Source organism: Rhinatrema bivittatum, chromosome 4, assembly GCF_901001135.1.
Source record: "Rhinatrema bivittatum chromosome 4, aRhiBiv1.1, whole genome shotgun sequence".
In the NCBI taxonomy this organism is placed as follows: Eukaryota; Metazoa; Chordata; class Amphibia; order Gymnophiona; family Rhinatrematidae; genus Rhinatrema; species Rhinatrema bivittatum.
In genome coordinates this window covers 429950218-429970535 of record NC_042618.1, presented here as the reverse complement: position 1 = coordinate 429970535, position 20318 = coordinate 429950218, and the positions used below count along the sequence as shown (strand labels likewise).

Genomic DNA, 20318 nt, shown 5'->3' with positions numbered 1-20318 from the left:
TGGGGTAGGCGGCATCAGGAGTCGCATTTATCTAAATGTCATCTTCTGCTGCTGCAGGGCTCATCTCACGCTAAGAGATTGGCCCCATGGTAGCAGGAGATGATATTTGGGTAAGTGCGACTCCTGCTGCCTGTTGGGTGTAGGGAGGTGTGATGCTACTGATCAGATCAGGCAGGGGTTTGTTTTATCCCTGCCCGATCTGATGTATAAAATTGGGGTGGAACTTGTCACCCTATAGTGACACCTTTGGGCTGGGGATTCACTGAATCCCTTAAAGACCTTGCTACAGGCCTCAGGTAATCTACTTTCACTGGTTTCTACTGCAGACAGTCAACATTGGATCAGATTTTTAAAGGTTTATATTCTCATAAACACAAAATAGAAGAAAATCTTGGAAAAGCATTGATAAACCAGGCCCCGATGTGTACAGTCTCCTTCATGTCTGCTTTCTTCCATCTATACACACAAGGAATGTCATTTTTCTCTTCTGTTAGTATAGCTTGGTCAAAAAATGTTTGGGCAACTTCTTGGAAGAAAAGTCCATAAACCATTAATAAGGTGGACTTGCAGAAATCCACTGCTTATCCCTGGGATAAACAGCATGAAATCTATCAACCTTTTGAGTCCTGCCAAGTACTTGTGACCTGGATTGGCCACTGTTGGAAACAGGATACTGAGCTTGATGGTCCTTTGGTCTGACCCAGTAGGCAAATCTCATGTTCTTTTGTTCTACAAAAGAGAAAGGTCACTTCCTAGAGAAAGAAGCTGATTGACTGGATTACTGTACATTGATTTCCTTTTTTGCAAATTGAGCTGCAGCACGCCGCTTGCAAAGATAAAAAAAAGTTAAGCAATAATTTACACTTTAATCGGCTTTCACCAGGGTTTATATCCCAGATGCACTGAATGTTCTTATCTGTGTCTCAGGCACTCTGCTCCTGCATCAAGGCACTTCCGGTCAGGTGGAAAATCTGGCTGACAGAGTATGTTTTTTATTTAAGTGGATTAGTATGATAATGAGAATAGTAGGTAGCCTGCAGTACTACTGTGCAAAATTTCGACAAAAGGTTTTGGCTTTACATATGGAAATAAGAGTTTCTGAAACATTCTATTTGAGTGTTAATTGTCAAAAAATTGCTTTACATGAGATATTCTTAATTGTTTACAGTCCATGAGATAGTGTAATTTCCATTAAACCTCAGAGTCCTGATAATGTGGCAAAATGCTGTCCATGAGAAAATATGGGGTGGGTTGAAAAGAGACCAGTTTTGTCCATGATCTGTCCTTAAGACTTATTGTCACAGCAAAGACTGGCCTAATAGGTATTGTCTTCTTTTTAAAACTGAAGAGTGAACCACTGTCTGATGGTAATAATTATGCATGGTATTAAAACTCTTCAGCCAGTCCTTGAACCAGGTACAGTAATCGCCTCCATGATGTTTGTGTGAAGCAATTTAATGATAAGCTATGTTCCATTACACAAACCCATTATTTAGGTTCAGATTTCTCAATAATATTATTGGAATGTCAGCTTTTAAATATAATTTGTGAAAGGTTTAAATTGTTTAAAAATTCTGTTGGATGGAGTTGTTATTGATTTGAATACAATGTTGGCACTTTTGTATATTATTAATTTTCCAGGAAATTTTGAGATCATAATTGTATCTATGACTTGAATAGCTTCATTTCTGAGTGTTAATATAATGTTCCATTATGGAATTTGTCTTCTCTGTTAGTGAATCTAAACCTGGATAAATAGAATTTATGAGATTAGAAATGTTGCATCAGGAAATATTTCTTCATGGAGAGGGTGGTTGATGCCTGTAATGCCCTTCCGGAGGAGGTGGTGAAAACAAAAATGGTGAAAGATTTCAAAGGGGCATAAGATAACACTGTGGATCTCTAAAGGCTAGAAGATGGAATTGAAGAAATGAGTACTTGGGGGTAACTTGCTGGGTGGCGATTACTACCCTTAACCAATAAGCCTTCATGCTGTTGATGCAACTCCATCATTGCTCTCTGCTTCAATGGCAGGGGAAAAGATGAAAGGGGGAATTAGATTCAGACAGCAAACAACAAGGACATTGAATTTTATGGTTTGGGAAAATAATTAAGCATAGGGGTAACTTGCTGATGCAGCTGTTACTACCCTTGACCAAAAAGCCTGAAACTCTTGATGCAACTGCAACATTGCTTTCTGCTTCAACGGCAGGAGGTGACGGGGAATCGGACTCAAACAGCAACCAAGAAGGGCCCTGACTTTGATGGTCTGGGAAACTGAAAAGTATGGGGGTAACTTGTATGGCGCGGCAGAGACTACCATAAGCTTGCTAGGCAGACTGGATGGACTGTTGGCCCTTTTCTGCCATCATTTCTATGTTTCTATGTTATATATATTATGTACAGCCTAGAAAGTCTCACATGATCACCGAATCCTTTTTCTCCCTCACCACTTTGAAAAGGAATTCTGAAGAGTCATGTCTTTCTTTTTTATTGTCACTTCGTGAAGACATCACATGCATATTTTCCTCTAGTTTCATCTCTTGAACACTCAACCCAAGGTAGGAATGTTTAATGGAAGCATCTACTATTTCTGCTCTTGACAGGTAGAATTTGTCTGAAGTCACCTCCTTACTTTTCTACCAAATGAACTGGAACACTTCTTAATGTCCTGCAATGTTTCGGAACAGGCATCCATCTCCTCTAATTTCTTTCACTGTGAGCTTCTGTCCATTTTTAGCCTCAACTCACCTCATATCACAGTTTAGTCAGTGAAGACAGAAAACAGCATACAACATTCGGTAAAACGTTGATGAAATTAAAACAAAACAGAGAATTCTTTGGTTGGAACACGCTAATTCAACTAATTTAAAATGACCGAATTCACACTCCATTAATGTAACACGTGCCAATAAATGTGGTGCTGAGTGAAGTAATTGGCAGAACACAGAAGAACATTGTACACCAACGAAATAGAGTATGCTTTAGTCATGCAGGCTTGAGAGGTGAACCAACAGAAAACATAGTCCTCCAGCATGCCAAGACATGACCCATATCAAATAATCTTCTTAATTCTAGATTTAAATCCGTGCTTATTTCTGAAATTTAAAACACGCTGTAAGAATCTGGAAAGCAATCAGCATTTGAATTTTCTCTTTCTAGCCTCAACCGTTCTCGTTCTCTGGAAATGTGTCCAAATTCTGGACAGACACCAGGACAATCCTACGGACATGATTATTTTTATGATAGTAATTAACCAACAGAAATAGCCAATATGTCACTGTGTATATATTCTGAACTTTTGTCATTATCTCTTAAGTCTTTTAATCTTGAGCAGTTGTTGCCAGTAGATGCATGATCTTTGTAAGTAATGTGGAGAAGCTCTTCTTTGTCCTTATTTTTATAATTTTTCTCTTGTTACACATGTACTCCAAAACAGCTCTTTCCATTTTTTTTTTTTTACTTTGCTTGAATACTTTGAGGCACTTTGTACAAAAGCTGACTACCTAAATTTAGGATCCGAATTTCAGTGGGTTCCTAAATTCAGTGGGTCTAAAAAGTGGGGTGGGTACATTTGCGGAGTTAGGCTAGGGAAAAAAGTTAGGAGCTTAGCACTGATTTTCAGCTCTAGGTATCTAACGTAGGACCCTAAATTTAGGGAAGTGAAAAGCAGCCCTAAATTCAGGGTCCTAAGATTTAGGGGCCTAAATTTATGTGAATTTTCAGCTGAAAATTTAGTATCCTCTGTTCAGCTGAAAATAGGGACCTAACTTAGAAGCCTGTATATAGGGGTTCAGTTTTTTTGAATATCAGACTCCTAGGGCCCTAAGTTCAGAAGAAAATTGGTTCCTAATTTAAGGATGTAACTTATGTACCTACATTTAGGTTCTCTGCTTTTTGTGACTATGGGCCTCTTTTATCCCTTTCACCTTTTACCTTACTAGCACTGAATGAAAGATGTTGCAGACATTCAGTCTGGCTGTAATTTGGTAATGCCAGCCCTGCAGACAATTATTCTTTTACTTGGATGTTTGGTAATAATCCTGACATCTTCTGAAAGTTGTAATGGAAACATAGAAGTGAAAGCACACAGTCTGTAACTTGGAGTTTCTTTAGCTCTCTCTGATGTCTCCTAAGATTGCTCATTGAAAAAGGTTAGTCTCTTTCTCACTGGTAAATAATTGGACATATTGTATATGTTTATAACAGTTGCTCCAAACTGAAAAGATCATGTGATGTGCCGTTTGGATTTCCTGGAGATGTTGCATCAGATTGTATTATACAATAGTACAATTTCCCTCGGATAAATTATTTCTGGTCCTGCTGATTTATGATGCATTAGGATGTTTCAAAGGTATCCTGCAGACGGCAATATAAGAAATGGAATGTGCCATGGGTCACACAACAGCGTTCACACATTCTGGGTGACTTGAGAGGCAAGAAGCAAAGTCGACCTTCACTCACTCAGGATAGATTCCAAGGAACACAGTCTACACTGTATAATAGGTCACTGTGCTTACCAAATTGCAAACTGGAAATACTAGAGCCATCTAAACACATTATTCCCAAATCAGACTTCTTTTGCAGTAGTAGGGAGGGTAATTTTCAAAGCCCTTTCCATGGGTAAAACATTGCTTTACCCATGAGACATGGGCTTTTACAAAACTGACTGCACGATAGGCAGATAAAATGCGCACATAGGACCTGTATGCACATATTTTACTCACAGTGAGCAGAGGCCTTCCTGGGGGTAGGGCTGGGGAAGGATTTGCACTTATACCTACCTTTTCATTTACAAAAGTATGCATGTAAGATTTTCTTGAAAAATGTCTGCATACCTAATAGAATTTGTAGTTGCACGCAAGTAGTTTTGGGGGGATAATTTTCAAAGCAAATGTTTGAGTTTGCTTTGAAAATTGGTGTAACTTATTTGAATATTTGCTGTCTAATACATGCACACTGCAACAAAGTTAACTACATAATGACCAGCCACTGAGGACTGTGTGTGCCAGAAAAGTTGGATATGGATAATCACAACTTGGTGCGCTTTTATAACATTCAGTTATCCAAAAAATGAAAACTCCCCCTTATATACCCTGATCTTATTGCAATTAATACTTACACAAAGAGAAAGAAATGGGCTTGACATGTAACTGTTGATTTAGATTTAGATAGTATTGGTTTGCCAAAATGATCGCCACAAATTACTCCAATTTCTTCCCTTGTGCCTTCTCCAGCTTTTACATGATGCTTTGATTATTTGAGGCACCACTTGTCAGTTACAGGATGACATGCATTTTATTTTTATTTTATGTGTGTTTTGCAGACTCACTTGACTTTGGTCATTTTTGCAAACACTGTTATCCTCACTGAGTTCTTTTCAAACTGTGATATGAAATAAAAAATTGCAAGCCTATAAATGTACTCATATTGTTTCTATTTATTGCATTTGTCATTCTTTAGATTGAGGACATGCAGTGGGGGAAAGGATTGCATGAAATCCCCCCATCAATCTGCAGTTTGCCTTGTAAGCCAGGAGAAAAGAAGAAGATTATTAAAGGGACACCTTGCTGCTGGAATTGTGAGTTGTGCGACGGGTACCTCTATCAATATGATGAAGTCACTTGCGGAGTATGTTCACGTAGCATGCGACCTAACGAGAACCGCACCGGATGCCGCCCCAAACCCATTGTCAAGTTGGAATGGCATTCTCCGTGGGCCGTCATTCCCGTCTTCTTGGCTATGCTTGGAATTATCGCCACCCTTTTTGTCATGGCAACCTTCATCCGCTACAATGACACACCAATTGTTCGGGCTTCTGGAAGGGAACTCAGCTATGTATTATTGACAGGAATCTTTCTCTGTTACATCATTACTTTCCTGATGATTGCTAAACCGGATGTTGCCGTGTGCTCCTTCCGCCGCATCTTCCTGGGTTTGGGGATGTGCATCAGTTACGCAGCCCTCTTGACCAAAACAAACCGGATCTACCGCATATTTGAACAAGGTAAAAAGTCAGTGACAGCACCTCGGCTTATCAGCCCAACATCACAGCTGGCAATCACTTTCAGTTTGATATCTGTTCAGCTTTTAGGGGTTTTCATTTGGTTTGGGGTTGACCCACCCAATATCTTCATTGACTATGAAGACCAGAACAATGTGGATCCTGATCAAGCTAGGGGAGTCCTCAAATGTGACATTACGGATCTACAAATAATTTGTTCATTGGGATATAGTATTCTTTTAATGGTTACATGTACAGTGTATGCCATCAAGACCAGGGGAGTCCCTGAGAACTTTAACGAAGCCAAACCAATTGGCTTTACAATGTACACTACTTGTATAGTATGGCTCGCCTTCATTCCAATATTTTTTGGGACAGCTCAATCAGCTGAAAAGGTAAGTGACAACAACCAAACCCTTTCTTGTCTGAAGGAGATACAATGCATTTCTGTGACAGATGAAAAGGCAGAGGCAGTTTTTTTTCACCTTCCTGATATTATGAAATACCTGAGTGCATTTGTCCATTCAAGATTCATGGATAAATTACAAATTCTAGGCTCTGGTGCAGATGAACATGACTGGAATGGTCTGTTGCATAGAATTTGGAGGACTAGTTTCCTCAACAAAGTTCTCATTTCAAGAAAAGGATTATCATTGCGTTACTCAGAGGCACTTTGTACTAACATAGGAAATGCTGCAAATGCCATTTTTGGGGGGCTAAAAGGCTTCTTCCTTTGCTAGGTATATGTTAGAATAATACAAAATTTCTCAGCTTAGCCTTGTGGTCTTTCTTCCAAACTGGCACCAAATAATATCACACCTGAGATGTGAGATCATGTGTGGGTTCCATTAATTTCTATAGCTGTACATTACCTGTCAGATACCCTTATTACAATCAAAGAAGATACAGTTGTTTTGATTTCCAAAAGGGCATTTTTTTGTTTATTGCATTTGATTGTTAATATATTTATCTGTGGGCTGAGGTGAACATTCATGTGGTTCTCTATCACATCCTAAAAGGTACTACATAACAATGGTCAAGCTGGGTCAAATCAAGGTCCATCTGGCCCAGCATCCTGTCTCTGACAGTGGCCCCAGAGTCACTAGTAACAACCAACAGATGAAAACCAGAGTTTGTTTAAGTACTTCCTCTAGATTATTTAAGAAAGTGAAGCAACTTGGCCATCACCTAAGCCTAATATTTGTTTATGTCCTTATCATCCAAGAGTATATCCAGACCCCTCTTGGACCATGCTAGGCTTCTTGCTGTCACTACATCTGGTGACAGCAGATTGCACAATTTAACTAACCTCTGACTAAAGAAATATTTTCTTGTGTTAGTCTTAAAACTGCTAATGTAGAATTTCATTGGATGGCTATTGGTCCTAGTATTTTTGAACAGGGTAAGCAACCATTTTACTTATATTTTGTTCTTTTCCCACTCGTGATCTTGTAGACCTCTGTCATATCCCCTCCTCAGTCTTCTTTTTTCCAAGCTAAAAAGCCTTGACTTTTTTTTTACTTTTCTTCATATGAAAGATGCCCTAACCCTTTCACCATTCTGGTTACCCTTCTCTGTACCTTCTAGAGATCTGCCACCTTCTTTTTGAGATGGGGCGACGAGAACTCTATGCAGTACTCCAGAAGTAGTCGCATCAGAGCTCTATACAGAGGAATCATAACACCTTCAGATTTGACTTTGTTACCCTTCCAAATTATCCCTAACATATGGTTTGCTTTTTTAGCTGCTGCTGCTGCACACTGTGCCAATGGGTTTTGCATGTGGTCCACACTCCACAGTAATTCCAAGGTCCCTCTCTTGATAGCAATTTCTCCAGGGTGGACCCCATCAAAGTGAACTGATAATTTGGATTTTTTCTCCCAACATGCATCACTTTACACTTGTCTATATTAAATTCAATTTGTCACACGGATTCCCAAGTTCCCAATCTATTTAGATCCTCCTGCAGTTTTACACAGTCAGCTTGTGTTTTATCTCTTCTCGCCAGGAATGCAAGAATTAATAATTAAAATTTTTTTTTACAGTGAATTAAAAATAAGAGATCAATGGGAAAGGATGTCTGTCCTCTGAACAACCAAGGGGTTAAGAGGGTTATCAAACATGATAAGTCCATTGCAGACAAGATGAATAATTTCTTTGTGTCAGTGTCAGGGTGATTGCAAAACCAAGGGCCTTCCTTAAGGGTAATGCCTCTGAGGTGCTAAAAGACATCACTATGGAGCAAGAAAAAGTGATAAGAATTATAGATACATTAAACAGTAACAAGTGCCCAGGGCCAAATGGAAACCACCCCAGAGTTCTGAAAGAACTAAAACTAGAAATTGCAGGCACATTTACATGATTTGCAATTTGTCACTAACAATGGCTGCTGTACCAGAAGACTGGAAGGTGGCCAATGTGATTCCAGTGTTTAAGAAGGGCTTCAGGGGGAACCAGGAAATTATAGACCTTTAAGCCTTACATCAATGCAATTGAAAGAGCAACACTGAATTTTTATCCACACCAACAATATTTGCTTGAATAAAGGATGTCACTGTTTCCTAGCAGTTCTACCACCATTACCCCCTGTACGAGATCCTATTGGTGCTGCTTTAAGTCCCAGTTCTCATATGCCTCAGAATACGCCTAGAATATTTTTCTTAAAACCTCTGCATATCTAAACTTGTAAATTATTCTTTGAAGCGCAGAGTTAAACATGCAGTCTAGGTGGATAAAAAGTGCTTCACCTAATTCATAAACTGCAGTATATCGGAGCACTTGTTTAGAAGGCTGATAGACTATTCATTAGGAGTGACGCCTGGTCAATACGAATCAATTCAACCGTTCGTTATATTGTTGCATCTGTTTCAGTTGTAGCTTGTCGGCATGATAAATAGGTGAAGGCTGACACGGCAACAGAATCTGGTTTTTTTTTAACTAAATCATTTTGATTATGAGAAATAAATGTGGCATATGTTTCAGACATTGTGAAAATTGCATCAGTCTCCAGAGAGGGCGTATTGTTGGGCTCTGAGGCATGCAGAATAGAGTCTCCAGTGAAGGAGCTTAGAACTGTAGAAAGCACAATATCTGGGTTCTAATCAGTGAAGAAGCTTAGCAGCAGGGAGCCTAACTTTCAAACCTATTCCTAATACTGCATTTGCACGAGATTTATCCTAGTATTTTATAAATTGTGAAGCAGGAGCATATAGTTTAGGCGCGGAAAAAAATAACATGTATGTGTAATAATCCTGATGTATAGGGGGAAGGCAGGTATTTTATAAAGTATGTGCGTATACTATTTTCAAATTACAGAATGGACAAAATTTAGCCAGGGGGCAGGGGAAAATTTTAAAACCTCAGGGTTTTCCAGTTAGTTCCAAAGTATACCCAGACAAACCCTATGAATAGTGACTTCAAATGGTTTTTGCTTTGGTAGGGTCTCGCATTGGGAATAGTACACTGCTGAGACTTTGTTGTGGTTTAGTGCCATGAACCACTGGCAAGTGAATAATATAGCAAGGCTCCTACAATTATGGAATTAAGGGCTTTTAATAAATACATCTGAGTTCCAGTGATGGAGGATGAGCTCTGCAGTGGTTCAGGACCATAGACAGTGCTCTCTTTAGAATCCGAAGAGTGACCAGTGAGTTCTGCGCTCCTCACACTGGGTCTGAATGATTTATGTAGTTCAGTTTCATGGACAACCAACTGCCTAGTCATGCAGAGATGTACATTTACTGGAAATGAAACAGGAGATTTTAGCAAAATTTCCCATTTTCTTTCACCCCATTGCAAAATACCCCCAAAAAACCCCAAACCCTGCCTGGCCCGCCTTCAATGCCCTCCTAGCTTCCCCTGATCTGCTTACCCCAAGTCTTCTTTCTTCATGGGTCAGGAACAATCACTGGTTGCTCCTGGCTTGCTGGTGTTACAATTATAAATGACGCCGGAAGACTGAGGCCGTTATTATCACTTTCTTCTATACAAGAAGCTAGCGGCAGCCTGGATCAGCGCATGTGCAGTTCCTTTATCATGTAACCAGGATTCCATAAAACAAAGGAAGTCTGTGCCTTGATCACCAATTAGATCATGCTGTATCTCAATTTTATTCTTAGCAGATCTCGCATTAATTACTAAAAACTTTAAAGGTGAAATTTAAAAGCCTGATGTGCACCAAAATTAAGGGATGTGTGAATATGTTGGGTCAGCGGACGCCAAGTGGATGTTAAAAGGCACTCGGACACGTGCGTAAATGTCACTGCACGCACAAATGAAAAGTTTCCAAAATGGGGCGCGGCATGGGCGTTCCAGGATTTTAACATGCAATTTGCACATAAATACTTACACGCATTGGTGTGCAGGGATCCCCTGCCACATAACTTTACTTCTGCTGTGGATGACATGAAAGTTGTAAAACAAAAAATTCTAGACAGATCATTGGGGTTTTAAAGGTTGGGGCTAACAGGAGGAAAGGGAGGCTACTAAACTAGGGGGGAGGTTGGAAATCCTGTCCCTTAACTGGGCAAACTGGGAATGAACTAGGAAAACTGGCAATGATGTCGGCATGTGTGCCTTTTAAAATAACCCCACTTATGCGGTGGAAGCGGCCTTTGCACGCAAATGCACGCGTCCACTTAAAATTGAGCGAATTTGTGTATGTGGCCAGCTATTTCATGACATTCATGCATATGTGCATGTATGTTATAAAATAGCCGCATCCCTGGGTGCAGGCCCGCGCGCCACTCTGAAAGTTACCGTGATAGATCATATGGAGGTCAATGTTCAAAAGTGATTTAGATGGATAACTCACAAGTTGTTCATCTAAATGGCAAGTTTTGCCATATTCAACCACCTATCCAGCTAAATTATAGCCAGATAAGTCATTATCCACCTATAATTTAAGTGGATAAAAAGGCATCCCAGAGGTGTTTCTGGGAGGGGTTTGTTATCTTCAGCTATATCTGGCTAAGTTTATCTATCCTTGTGTGGCCAGATAACGTACTACTTATCCGAATATCTTCAAAAGATAAGTAGCATTGTTTAACAAAAAAAGAGGTAAAAAGGCCTGTGGCCCGAGCCCCTTCCTCCCCTTCAAAATTTCACATATGGCCCTATCAGGTTGTGCATCCCCCACTCTCTAACCCACCCTTAAATGAGCAAATACTGTCTCAGGGCTCACAGTTCAGCTCCCCCCCCCCCCCTCCCCGCTTCTCCTGTTCTTGTCAAAAATATAAATTGGGCAGCCTCCCGCCTCAAGTGACCAACCCAACAGATTTCTCTATGCGCTGCTTTGCCTCCTCCAGACCTCCCCGGATCCTCCCGGACTCCCCCTACCCTCAATATAAATGCCCTGCCAGGAACGAGGTACGTACTTCCCTGCTCCCGGCGCTTCCAGTGCTGATCTGTCTGAGGCTGCATTGGAGGTGTAAGCTTACCTGTAGCTGAATATCGGCATTTAACTCTGCCCAGAAATGCCCCACCCCACTCCTGACTTTATCCAGATAACGTTTTATCTGGATACAGATTTAGCCAGCTAAGTCCCAGGTGGTGAATGCAGCCTGATATTTGAACTTAGCCGGACAAATGGCACTGAATATGAATCTCTTGATTTTTTTTTTTTTTAACCACATTCCCAGTCTGAAAGAGCACCCTTTGCATTTCACTCTTATCTCATTCTTTCACTTGAAGCTTTACGGTTCTTACCCCAAGCCTATATGTACCCCAGCCTACAATCTGCAGAATTTCAAATTTCATAGGAACTTGGATCTTCTGACACAACTTAATCCCACTCCTCCATAGCTTCCCCCAAACCCTTCCGTCACCCATCCCCATCATAGCTCAGCCCTTTTGCTAAAAACTTGTCCAAAAGTAATACTGGCACGTAGGACTGTTTTCAGTACTGAGGGCAGAAAAGGGAGAGTATCCAGAACCCCAGGACTGGAAGTAATAGAAGAGACTTCCATGAGAAGGAAAAAAAAAAGACCAAAAGCATGTGCCTCAGATATCTGCCAAAGAATTAGAGGACATGGGGGAAGCAAAAGAGAAGGGTGATTCATAAATATAAGGAATGAATAAATAAAACAATAAATATAAGAACGGGTGAAGAATGATCCCCAGAAGCTCCTGTTTTGACAGCTCTCATTCAACATTGGTGTCGTTTCCATTTTATTGTACAACCGTCTGCTCTAGGGCTGTATAGCAAAATGGTGCTGATGCCATTTTTGAATAAAATCTGGCAGGGCAGGGGTGACTGGGGATCAACTCTTGCCCCTTTCTTTACTGGCGACCCTCGCAGAAGGGTTATCGAGGGGGGGGGGGGGATAGAGGAAAGTGGTGGCAGAGGTGGGATTTCACACCTTCTCTCTTTTTTCTCACTGATTTCCTCGAAAGAAAGCCAATGAAAAATACATTTCAGGTTGTGGGGGGGTTGCTTAGTTTCAAAATGAAATGAAATGCGAGTGTTTCAAATTTTTATTTATTTTGGTTAAAAATGAATGCACACCCCTAACTTAACATCCTAGTCGAACAGTAGATGTTTTCCACTGTACACTTGTAAAGATGGATAGGTGCTCTGAAGATTCCCTTACTTTCATCTGCCCACTCTGGGCCTTGATAACAGGATTCTTCATTTGCAGATATTCGGTATTTTGTAGAATGCTCCCGTATGTGGTTCAAACTGCTTCAGAGAAGGCAGCCGTACTGATATGATTAAAGGAGGTCATTTGCTCTTCAGCTGTGAGCAACATGTAATGAACAGACCTCTCCCCTACTGGTGTGCTCAGGGGCTTCCTGAGCTCTGCACGGTTGACAGTGTTTATATACCATCTGCTGCTTATTAAACCTGCACCTTTTGAGACTGCCTCACTGACCCACGCTCGCGATAACTCATCTGGCCTGCGACAGGAAGGCCAATTACAAATTTTCACTGAATGGCAGAGTCGCTCTATGAGTAGCTAAACGTTTTTTTTTTAGAGCCGGTAAAACCCTTTTCTGGAGTTTGGGGAGGGGGGGGGGGAGTCAGATGTTAAGAACACATTACCGACGGAGTGCAAAACTGCTCTGTGTGTAGGTAGAAGAAGATGGGAAAGAGAGAAATGTGGGAGCAAAATATCAATCTTATTTATTTATTTGATCTATACGTCGCCTTTCAGGCACTTGAAAGCAGATTACATTCAGGTAAGGTAGGTATTTAAAGAACAGCTGGAGAAAGAGCTACCAGGACTCCATGTTAATAAATATAGCAGTACCATCGGGCTTCCTCTTCCACTGCCAGATGGAGACCAATCGAGCACAGCTGGACCAGCAACTACAGTGAATTACCCCGTCCTCGGGATTCATCAAATGAAGAGGAACATCGAAACTCAAACGTGCAGGATGCAATTTTCAGACTGTCCCTGCTGGGACATAATTCATGGGTACTATAAATAGAATGTACATGTTTTAAAATAAACAAACTGTGGGCATTGCACCAGTTTTCTAGGAGAAGGTACACTTGTACTCTTTCTACTGGTTATACCTCTCTCTGTGCATCCCAGCATGACAAGTGGAAAGCCATGCATTTCAGTTCAGAATTTTTCTTCTGAATCGCTGCTGTTGAAATTATTTTGCCGCTCTCCTTTTTCTGAGTAAGTTGGGATCCGTGTAGGGATCTGTTGCCATGAACCTGCCTTTACAACTACCTGGCGATATTTCCCATATTTTAAATAGACCCTTCCTCCCACTACACTTATCTGGTCAGGGGCCAAGCACCGGGGCTCCTTTCAGAATATTGGATCATGGGCTGTAAATCCAGGGTCCAGCTGTCACTCTTAACAATGGTCATGACTTCCTCCGTCACCCAGGAGCTGTGCCCACAATATCCACAACTGACTCGGTGTGGTTAATTGATCCAGAAATCAAACTAGGGACCTTCCTCATGGCAGTGTCATTGAGCCAGCCTGGTATCCCTTATTACCCCATATTCACCAGAATTTATCAGTCCATATTGCCCAACCTATGATGTCCAATATGTCATCATACTGCAGAGGTCACCTTTGTGAGGTGACCTCTGAAACTGTTCTGGAAGAAGGGACATAGGCTGACCACAAGCAGGGGAACAGTCAGGATAGTCAACCCTGCAGAGCTCTACTGTAATTCAGTGTTTCCCAACCAGTGTGCCATTACTCCTGATCAGGTGTGTCACAGAAAAGTCACTGCTGCCTGACATTCAGGTCCAAACCAACACCTGAGTTCAGCCCTTAGTACCTCACTGCAACTAGAGACACCGACAGTGGCTCTTAAATATGAAGGAGCTCCTTTATGCAAAAAAGTGTGGTCAAGCATGCCTCTCCTTCCCAGGCCCGGCGTGACCGGGTGTGCATACTGTGCATTTGCATGGGGTGGCACACCTGGGGAGGCGGCAGGCCAGTGGCAGCAGGAGAGGTCACGGGTCGGCGGCGGAGCCTAACCAGTCGGCAGCCAAAGAAGGAGAGAGTGCCGGTGACCAAAGAAGACGCCCATCTTCTGTATATGGGCATGCGTGTGTGCGTGCACACCTGTGCACAACTTCTGCTCCCTCCCCCCCTCCTCAAGCAGGAAGATTGGTGGCCCAAAGGTAGCAGGAGGCCCATGGGGCCATGGTTGAGCTCATCCCACCATGGCTCAAAGACTGCCGGATGCCTGCGGGATCGTGGTGGAGCTCATCCCACCACGGCCTGAGGATAACAGGACAGGAGGCCCGCAGGACCATGGTGGAACTCATCCTACCATGGCCCGATGGTAACAGGAGACCATGTGTGTGAGCTGGAATGTATGTGTGAATGAGTGAGAGCCTGTGTGTGTCTGAGAGCCTGTTTGTGTGTGTGTGTGTGTGTGTGACTGTGTAAGAGCCGAAATGTGTATCTGTGTGAGAATCTGTATGCCTGTGAATGTGTCTCTGTGACAACTTGTGTGTTTGTGTGCCTGTGTGAGCTTGTGTGTCACACATAGGCTGTCACAGGCATGCACACACACACACATATATATATACTGTATCTCTGAGGGTCAGGGAGAGGCAGCCTGTGTATGTTAGAGAAAGGGAGCGTGTGAGAGAATGAATGTGTTATTGTGCGTGTGTGTGAGAGAGAAGATAACATTTGTGCGTCCTTACCTCCCCAAATCCACGACAGTCTCAGGGTGACTGGAAATCAGATCCCAGGTATGGAGAGCAGATTTTTTAATCCTTATTAGTTTTAATTATTGGGTGTAATTTGATGATTCTGCTCTTTTGAAATATTTTTTTTTGGTGAGGGAATAGAACTCTTTTTAATTGGATTTTTAATTCAGCAGATTTTTTAAATATTTCATTGGTGTTTGGGAAATTTTCAATATTCTATTCATTAACTGGTTTGAAATATTCTTTTTATGAATATGACTTTACTATTATGATTGATGTTTTCTATTTCTTGATTTTATTATTTAATATTTTATGAGAATGGTACTGTCTCTGTTTTTCCATTGTTGCTCTGCATATAGAGGCTGGCTTGTTGTGGGTTCCAGTTCAGTTCTTCTCAGCACGTTTCTGTTTAGACTTTCTGATCTCTTTATTCTGTATTTGATGAGGGTCTGTCTGTGTTCTGCATATGTGACTGAGGTGAGGTATTTTGCTGGCATGTAATTTCTGTGAAGGGATCTTTAGCAGCCCGGTTTCCTAATAAGCTCGGTTTCCAATTCTCTATACTTGCTTCACCCATTTTATGTTTATCCAGGTTATTTCTACCCTGTTCATTGTTTTAATCCAGGTTACTTCTACCCTGTTCATTGTAAAACAAGACTTTGTCTCTGTTATTTTTTGCTGGTTGTAATGTAAACCGAAGTGATAATTAATCTTGTTAATTGAACCTCGGTATATAAAAAGTTATAAATAAATAAATACATAAGAGATTTATTAGTGTTCTAGGACCTGGTTTAATATGTGCAGTGTTGCCTTTTCATAGATAAGGTTGTTAGCAGGGATGTGAATTGTTTTTCTGGCGATTTTCAAACTCGTCAAGTATCGGGGGTCCCCGAAAGCGCTAGAAGAACCTATTTTTAAAGATGGCGCCGGCCGTCCATTGCTCTTGCCATGTGACCGGGGCCAGCCAATGGCACTGATAGCCCCTGTCACATGGTAAGGGCAAAGGGCCATCGGCACCATTTTTGTTTACTGGCAGCCGACGGCCTGAGAGCAGGAGATCGCTCCCGGGAACCCCGCTGGACCACTAGGTACTTTAGAAAAGTTTTTGGGGGGGTCGGGAGTGTGGGGAATTCTAAATAATTAAATTTAAAGGGCCAGGGCAGGTTTTTTGATTTGCGACAGCCGAAAAAAACCGCTCAGAACTGCGAGAACGAAAATTTCCCTCTGTTTTTTTACGAACCCGATACTGCAAACGAGTTGGTACCAATTCACATCCCTAGTTGTTAGGGTTGTTTTGGAATGGAAGACTTACTATATTGTAATGGTAATTCCGTTTATTCATAGCTTTCTGAGGTCCAAGCCCACACCCAGTACGCATTACAAAAAGTCTAATTCCATAGGAGCTCCAAGTGCTTTGTGCAGAGTTTTCTGGTTGGCAGCACAGCAGTGCATGTAAATATAATATGAATGTTGTAAATGATATTTTTGCCTCAGAAGACTGTACTTTTGAATGTTTTCATGTACAATTTGTTATAAATGCATAATTTAATTGTATGTGTCTGTAAAGGGTGTGGGAGTGTATGTATGTGGGGTGGTATGCAAGGCTGTAAAGTTTGCCTAGGGTACTTAATACATTTCCTTATCCATGGGTTCTGGGTTGTGCTTGTCAATTTTTTTAAACATAGATTGCAGGACAGAGCTGGACTTTATTTGATAGGCCCAGGACAGGCACTGAATGAATCGGCGGCGGCAGGGGGGGGGGGGGGGGGGTGGAGGCAGCACAGTAATTTTTCGCACAGGGCAGCAAAAGGTCTGGCACCAGCCCTGCTCCTTCCTAGGTACAGCTTGAGCTTGAGCTTGAGCTCTGGAGTGTGGGAATTAATGGGCAGCAGGGAGGACACAAATTGCCAAGCCCCACTTTGTGCATCTCACGCATTGCACACAGCATCTCCTCCTCTTTCCCCTCCTGAGTCTTCGCCTTTGAGTCTTTCCATCCTCTGTCTTAATCCCAAGCTGATTAAAATGGGGAGAGTGTGTGCTAAGCACTGGATGTGACGTACTCTGCGTTGGGAGCAGTAGCAGCAGTGAAGAAGCTCTGGCAGCCAAGGTAACTAACCGATCCAACTTCACACACTACACCAACTTCTCCCTTCTCCTGCATTTGTAGATAAAACAAAGGACTTGATCCATTGTGATAGGTTCATGTGTGTCTCCGCCCTCCCTTTGCTTTAAAATTTGGAAGAGCCTGGCGGGGCTTTCAGTTCTTTCTTAGCTCTTTCTTGTCCATAAAAGTCCACTCCATGTCCTCACAGCCTACTCCACGGAGGGTGGCTTGCCTTGCAAAATTTTCGTTAACGCCTTGGGTTTGAAAAGATTGGAAAACACACTGTAACTAAAGAACACTCCTAAGATATGCAGTGCCAACACACTGCATACCACACATCTGGCCATTCTGCATGAGGCTCAGAGAAAGCTACAGATTGCTGTACAATGTAATATCTTAGCTTCTGATTTCCTTATTATTATCTAATCATCTAATTAGCCCATACAGATTCCACCTTCCACACTATCCTGCCTTCTTTGCCGAGTTAATGGGGGAATTTGTTTTTCTGCCTCAGAAATGATGAACAGATGCAGTCTGCCATGAATTTCAAGAAGACTTGGGTAGCGAAGGATTATCCTAAAACTCCGATACCTTCTCACACTGCCTCATCCTGAGTATTTCTCTTTCTTTAATCTCACCACCCATTCTCTCTCTTTCTTCATCTGTCTCTATGCTGTAGTACGCATATTTTCCTTCCCTTGTTGTTTCCCTCCAATCTTCTTGTTACATTTTTCTCTACTTCTCTCTCCGATGCCTTAATTCTCTCTTTCACGCGCTCTCTCCTATTCACTCTCTCTCTCCCTGGCTCCCTCTGGCTTTACTCACCTTCTTCTGTTCGGTAGATGAAGGAATCTCTGGTGAAATCACAGAATGAATCTACTGGAGGATGAGAACCAAAAGTCTAATACAAAGTTCATGACCCTGAGGATTCATGGCATCTGTTAGAGAGCCGAATAAGTAAGCAGAGAATAATCAGTGAGGTCTCTGCTTCAAGTGTGTTCCTTTGGAAAGATGCTCATTATTGCAAAGACAGTATGAAATGGTCCAGTTGCTATGGTAACAGTACAGATTTTGTTATAGGCTCACAAAACCAGGTTATAATTTGTCCCTGTGCTGCTTCCTGGTACCTTGGGGGGAAGGAGGCCATCATGCACACACCACTTCTTCTGAAAGCATTGTCTCAGCCAGGCATGGAATAATCAGATACGGATGTGAATCCTTTTCAGGAAAACAAAGCGTGAAACACAGTTTCATGTTCATGGAGCTTTCCAGTTTTTCCAGTCCTGTCTTAAGCCAGCTCGTCTTGTCCTTTCTCTCAGTGAGCTGGTGGGGGCTCAGAGGATAACTAGGGAAAGGAGTGAGTGTGTCTGGCACGATTTAGAGGGGCATTACATAGGAAATAAATATTCTTCTTTTCCTTCGGCTTGTGCGTTCTGCAGTAGCACAGTCTTTACGTTTGTTTTCCAAGGTCTCTAATAACGTCATTGGTGGAGCATGGACTGTTAGAGAGAGATAAAGAAGGCTATAGAACCAGAGAAAAGGGGCTCTCTGACAATTGCCCTATCTTTATACAGGTAGACGTAGGCATGGTGGCCGCAATGTACCTAAATCTACCGTCATTCTTGTGGAGGCGTTCCTTTGGCGGGGTTAGGTCAGGGGAGGCTACAACATGCTTAAGTTTATGCGCATTATTGTGGTGATGTTCTCGGCAGGGTTGAGCTGGGTGAAGTCACAATATTCCTAATTTAACCTGCATTCTTGTGAAGGCACACCCAGAGAGGAGTTGGGTCAGGAGCGGCCACAATACACCTAGTTTGACACTTTCCAATCTGCGCACATTTTTTTGGCCACAGAAAGCACCCTCAGACAAAGGAGATGAAAATCTCGGTGGGTGCGTTTTATCTTGGAATGTGTGTGCTTACACTTCCCCTTTGAGAACTGGTGCAAAATCAGCAGGTAAAAAGTACCCAAGGTCTCTTCACCTGCCTGCACCTGAAAAATGCGTCCAAAGTAGCTTACTGGAAGTTATAGAGCATAGTGAGATTAAGGACCAGAACAAGAGGTGATACCTTTCCTTATTGGACAGCCAAAGCTAGGAACCGTACAGATCTGATGAGAAAGTGAATAATTCCCACGGCTTGTGTTCAACTGCACGTCCAACTATTTGTTCTCAAGAAGGAAACCTAGCCTGACATATTAAAATATTTTGTAAGAAATAGATATATTCAAACAAATAGGCCCTAAATATCAAAAGGATAGAGGTGAATGCTCTCGACGGACGTGTCATTCAAATTGTACACCAACTGAGAAACTTGGAGGTGATGTTCGAAACAGATCTTGCTTTTCGATCTCATGTTAGAAAATGTTAAAAATTCTTTCTGCGAATTAAGGCTAGTAGGAGGGCTGAAGCCTGATCTGTGGTCAATGGATTTTTGTGCTGTGCTTCAGTCCCTGGTGAAATCAGGGTTGGATTATTGTAACTCCATGTAAAGCCATGGGGGCGGCCCATGGCTTGGGACAAGTAGTGGAGGAGAGAGGAGACTGGACACTTTAGGCTTCTTTACGAGATCTGGCCTTAGTAATAACCCTATTGGAGCTAGGATTAGGCCTAGGTAGCAGAGGGAGGGGGGGCTCCATTTCTGAACAGCACCTCAACTGAGGTTCCTGGAATGGCCAGCCAGCCCCCCTCCCCCCCTCCTCCTGCTGCTTATAAAAGCAGGCTGCAGCATTGCACTGCATGGCATTTTGTTCAGGAGTTAGAGAGTAGGAGTGTTTTCTTGAGTTTGTTCCCCTGCTTCACTACTGAGTTTAACAGCCTGGGCCAGTACCCTAGTGGGAGGGGGACCAGTGTCTTCCTGGGTGCTAGTTCCATTTTTTGGTTGGAGACTTTTGGATGGTTTAGCCTTTTTTTTTTAGGTTTCTTTCTTGTGAGAGCCCTGGTACCCCTGGCTGGAGGATTTCAGGGAGTCAGGTAGGGAAGGACTCTACCGCTTTCCATCCCTCACAGAGGGGGCTGGGCTCAGAGGTGACCGGCGGCAGGAGGATTCCTGAGACTTTTGCCATTTTTGTGCAGA

At 42.2% G+C, this 20318-nt stretch overlaps 1 protein-coding gene across 3 annotated transcripts in view; it reads left to right on the top strand.

Moving 5' to 3' along the window:
* The window catches only part of GRM7 (glutamate metabotropic receptor 7), an 827253-nt gene that overhangs the window by 535167 nt on the left and 271768 nt on the right, over positions 1–20318 (top strand). For all 3 annotated transcript variants that reach the window (XM_029601455.1, XM_029601454.1, XM_029601456.1), the window contains exon 8: positions 5464–6399. In XM_029601455.1, the coding sequence (XP_029457315.1) occupies positions 5464–6399 (936 nt within the window). The remainder of the gene's footprint in view (positions 1–5463; positions 6400–20318) is intronic.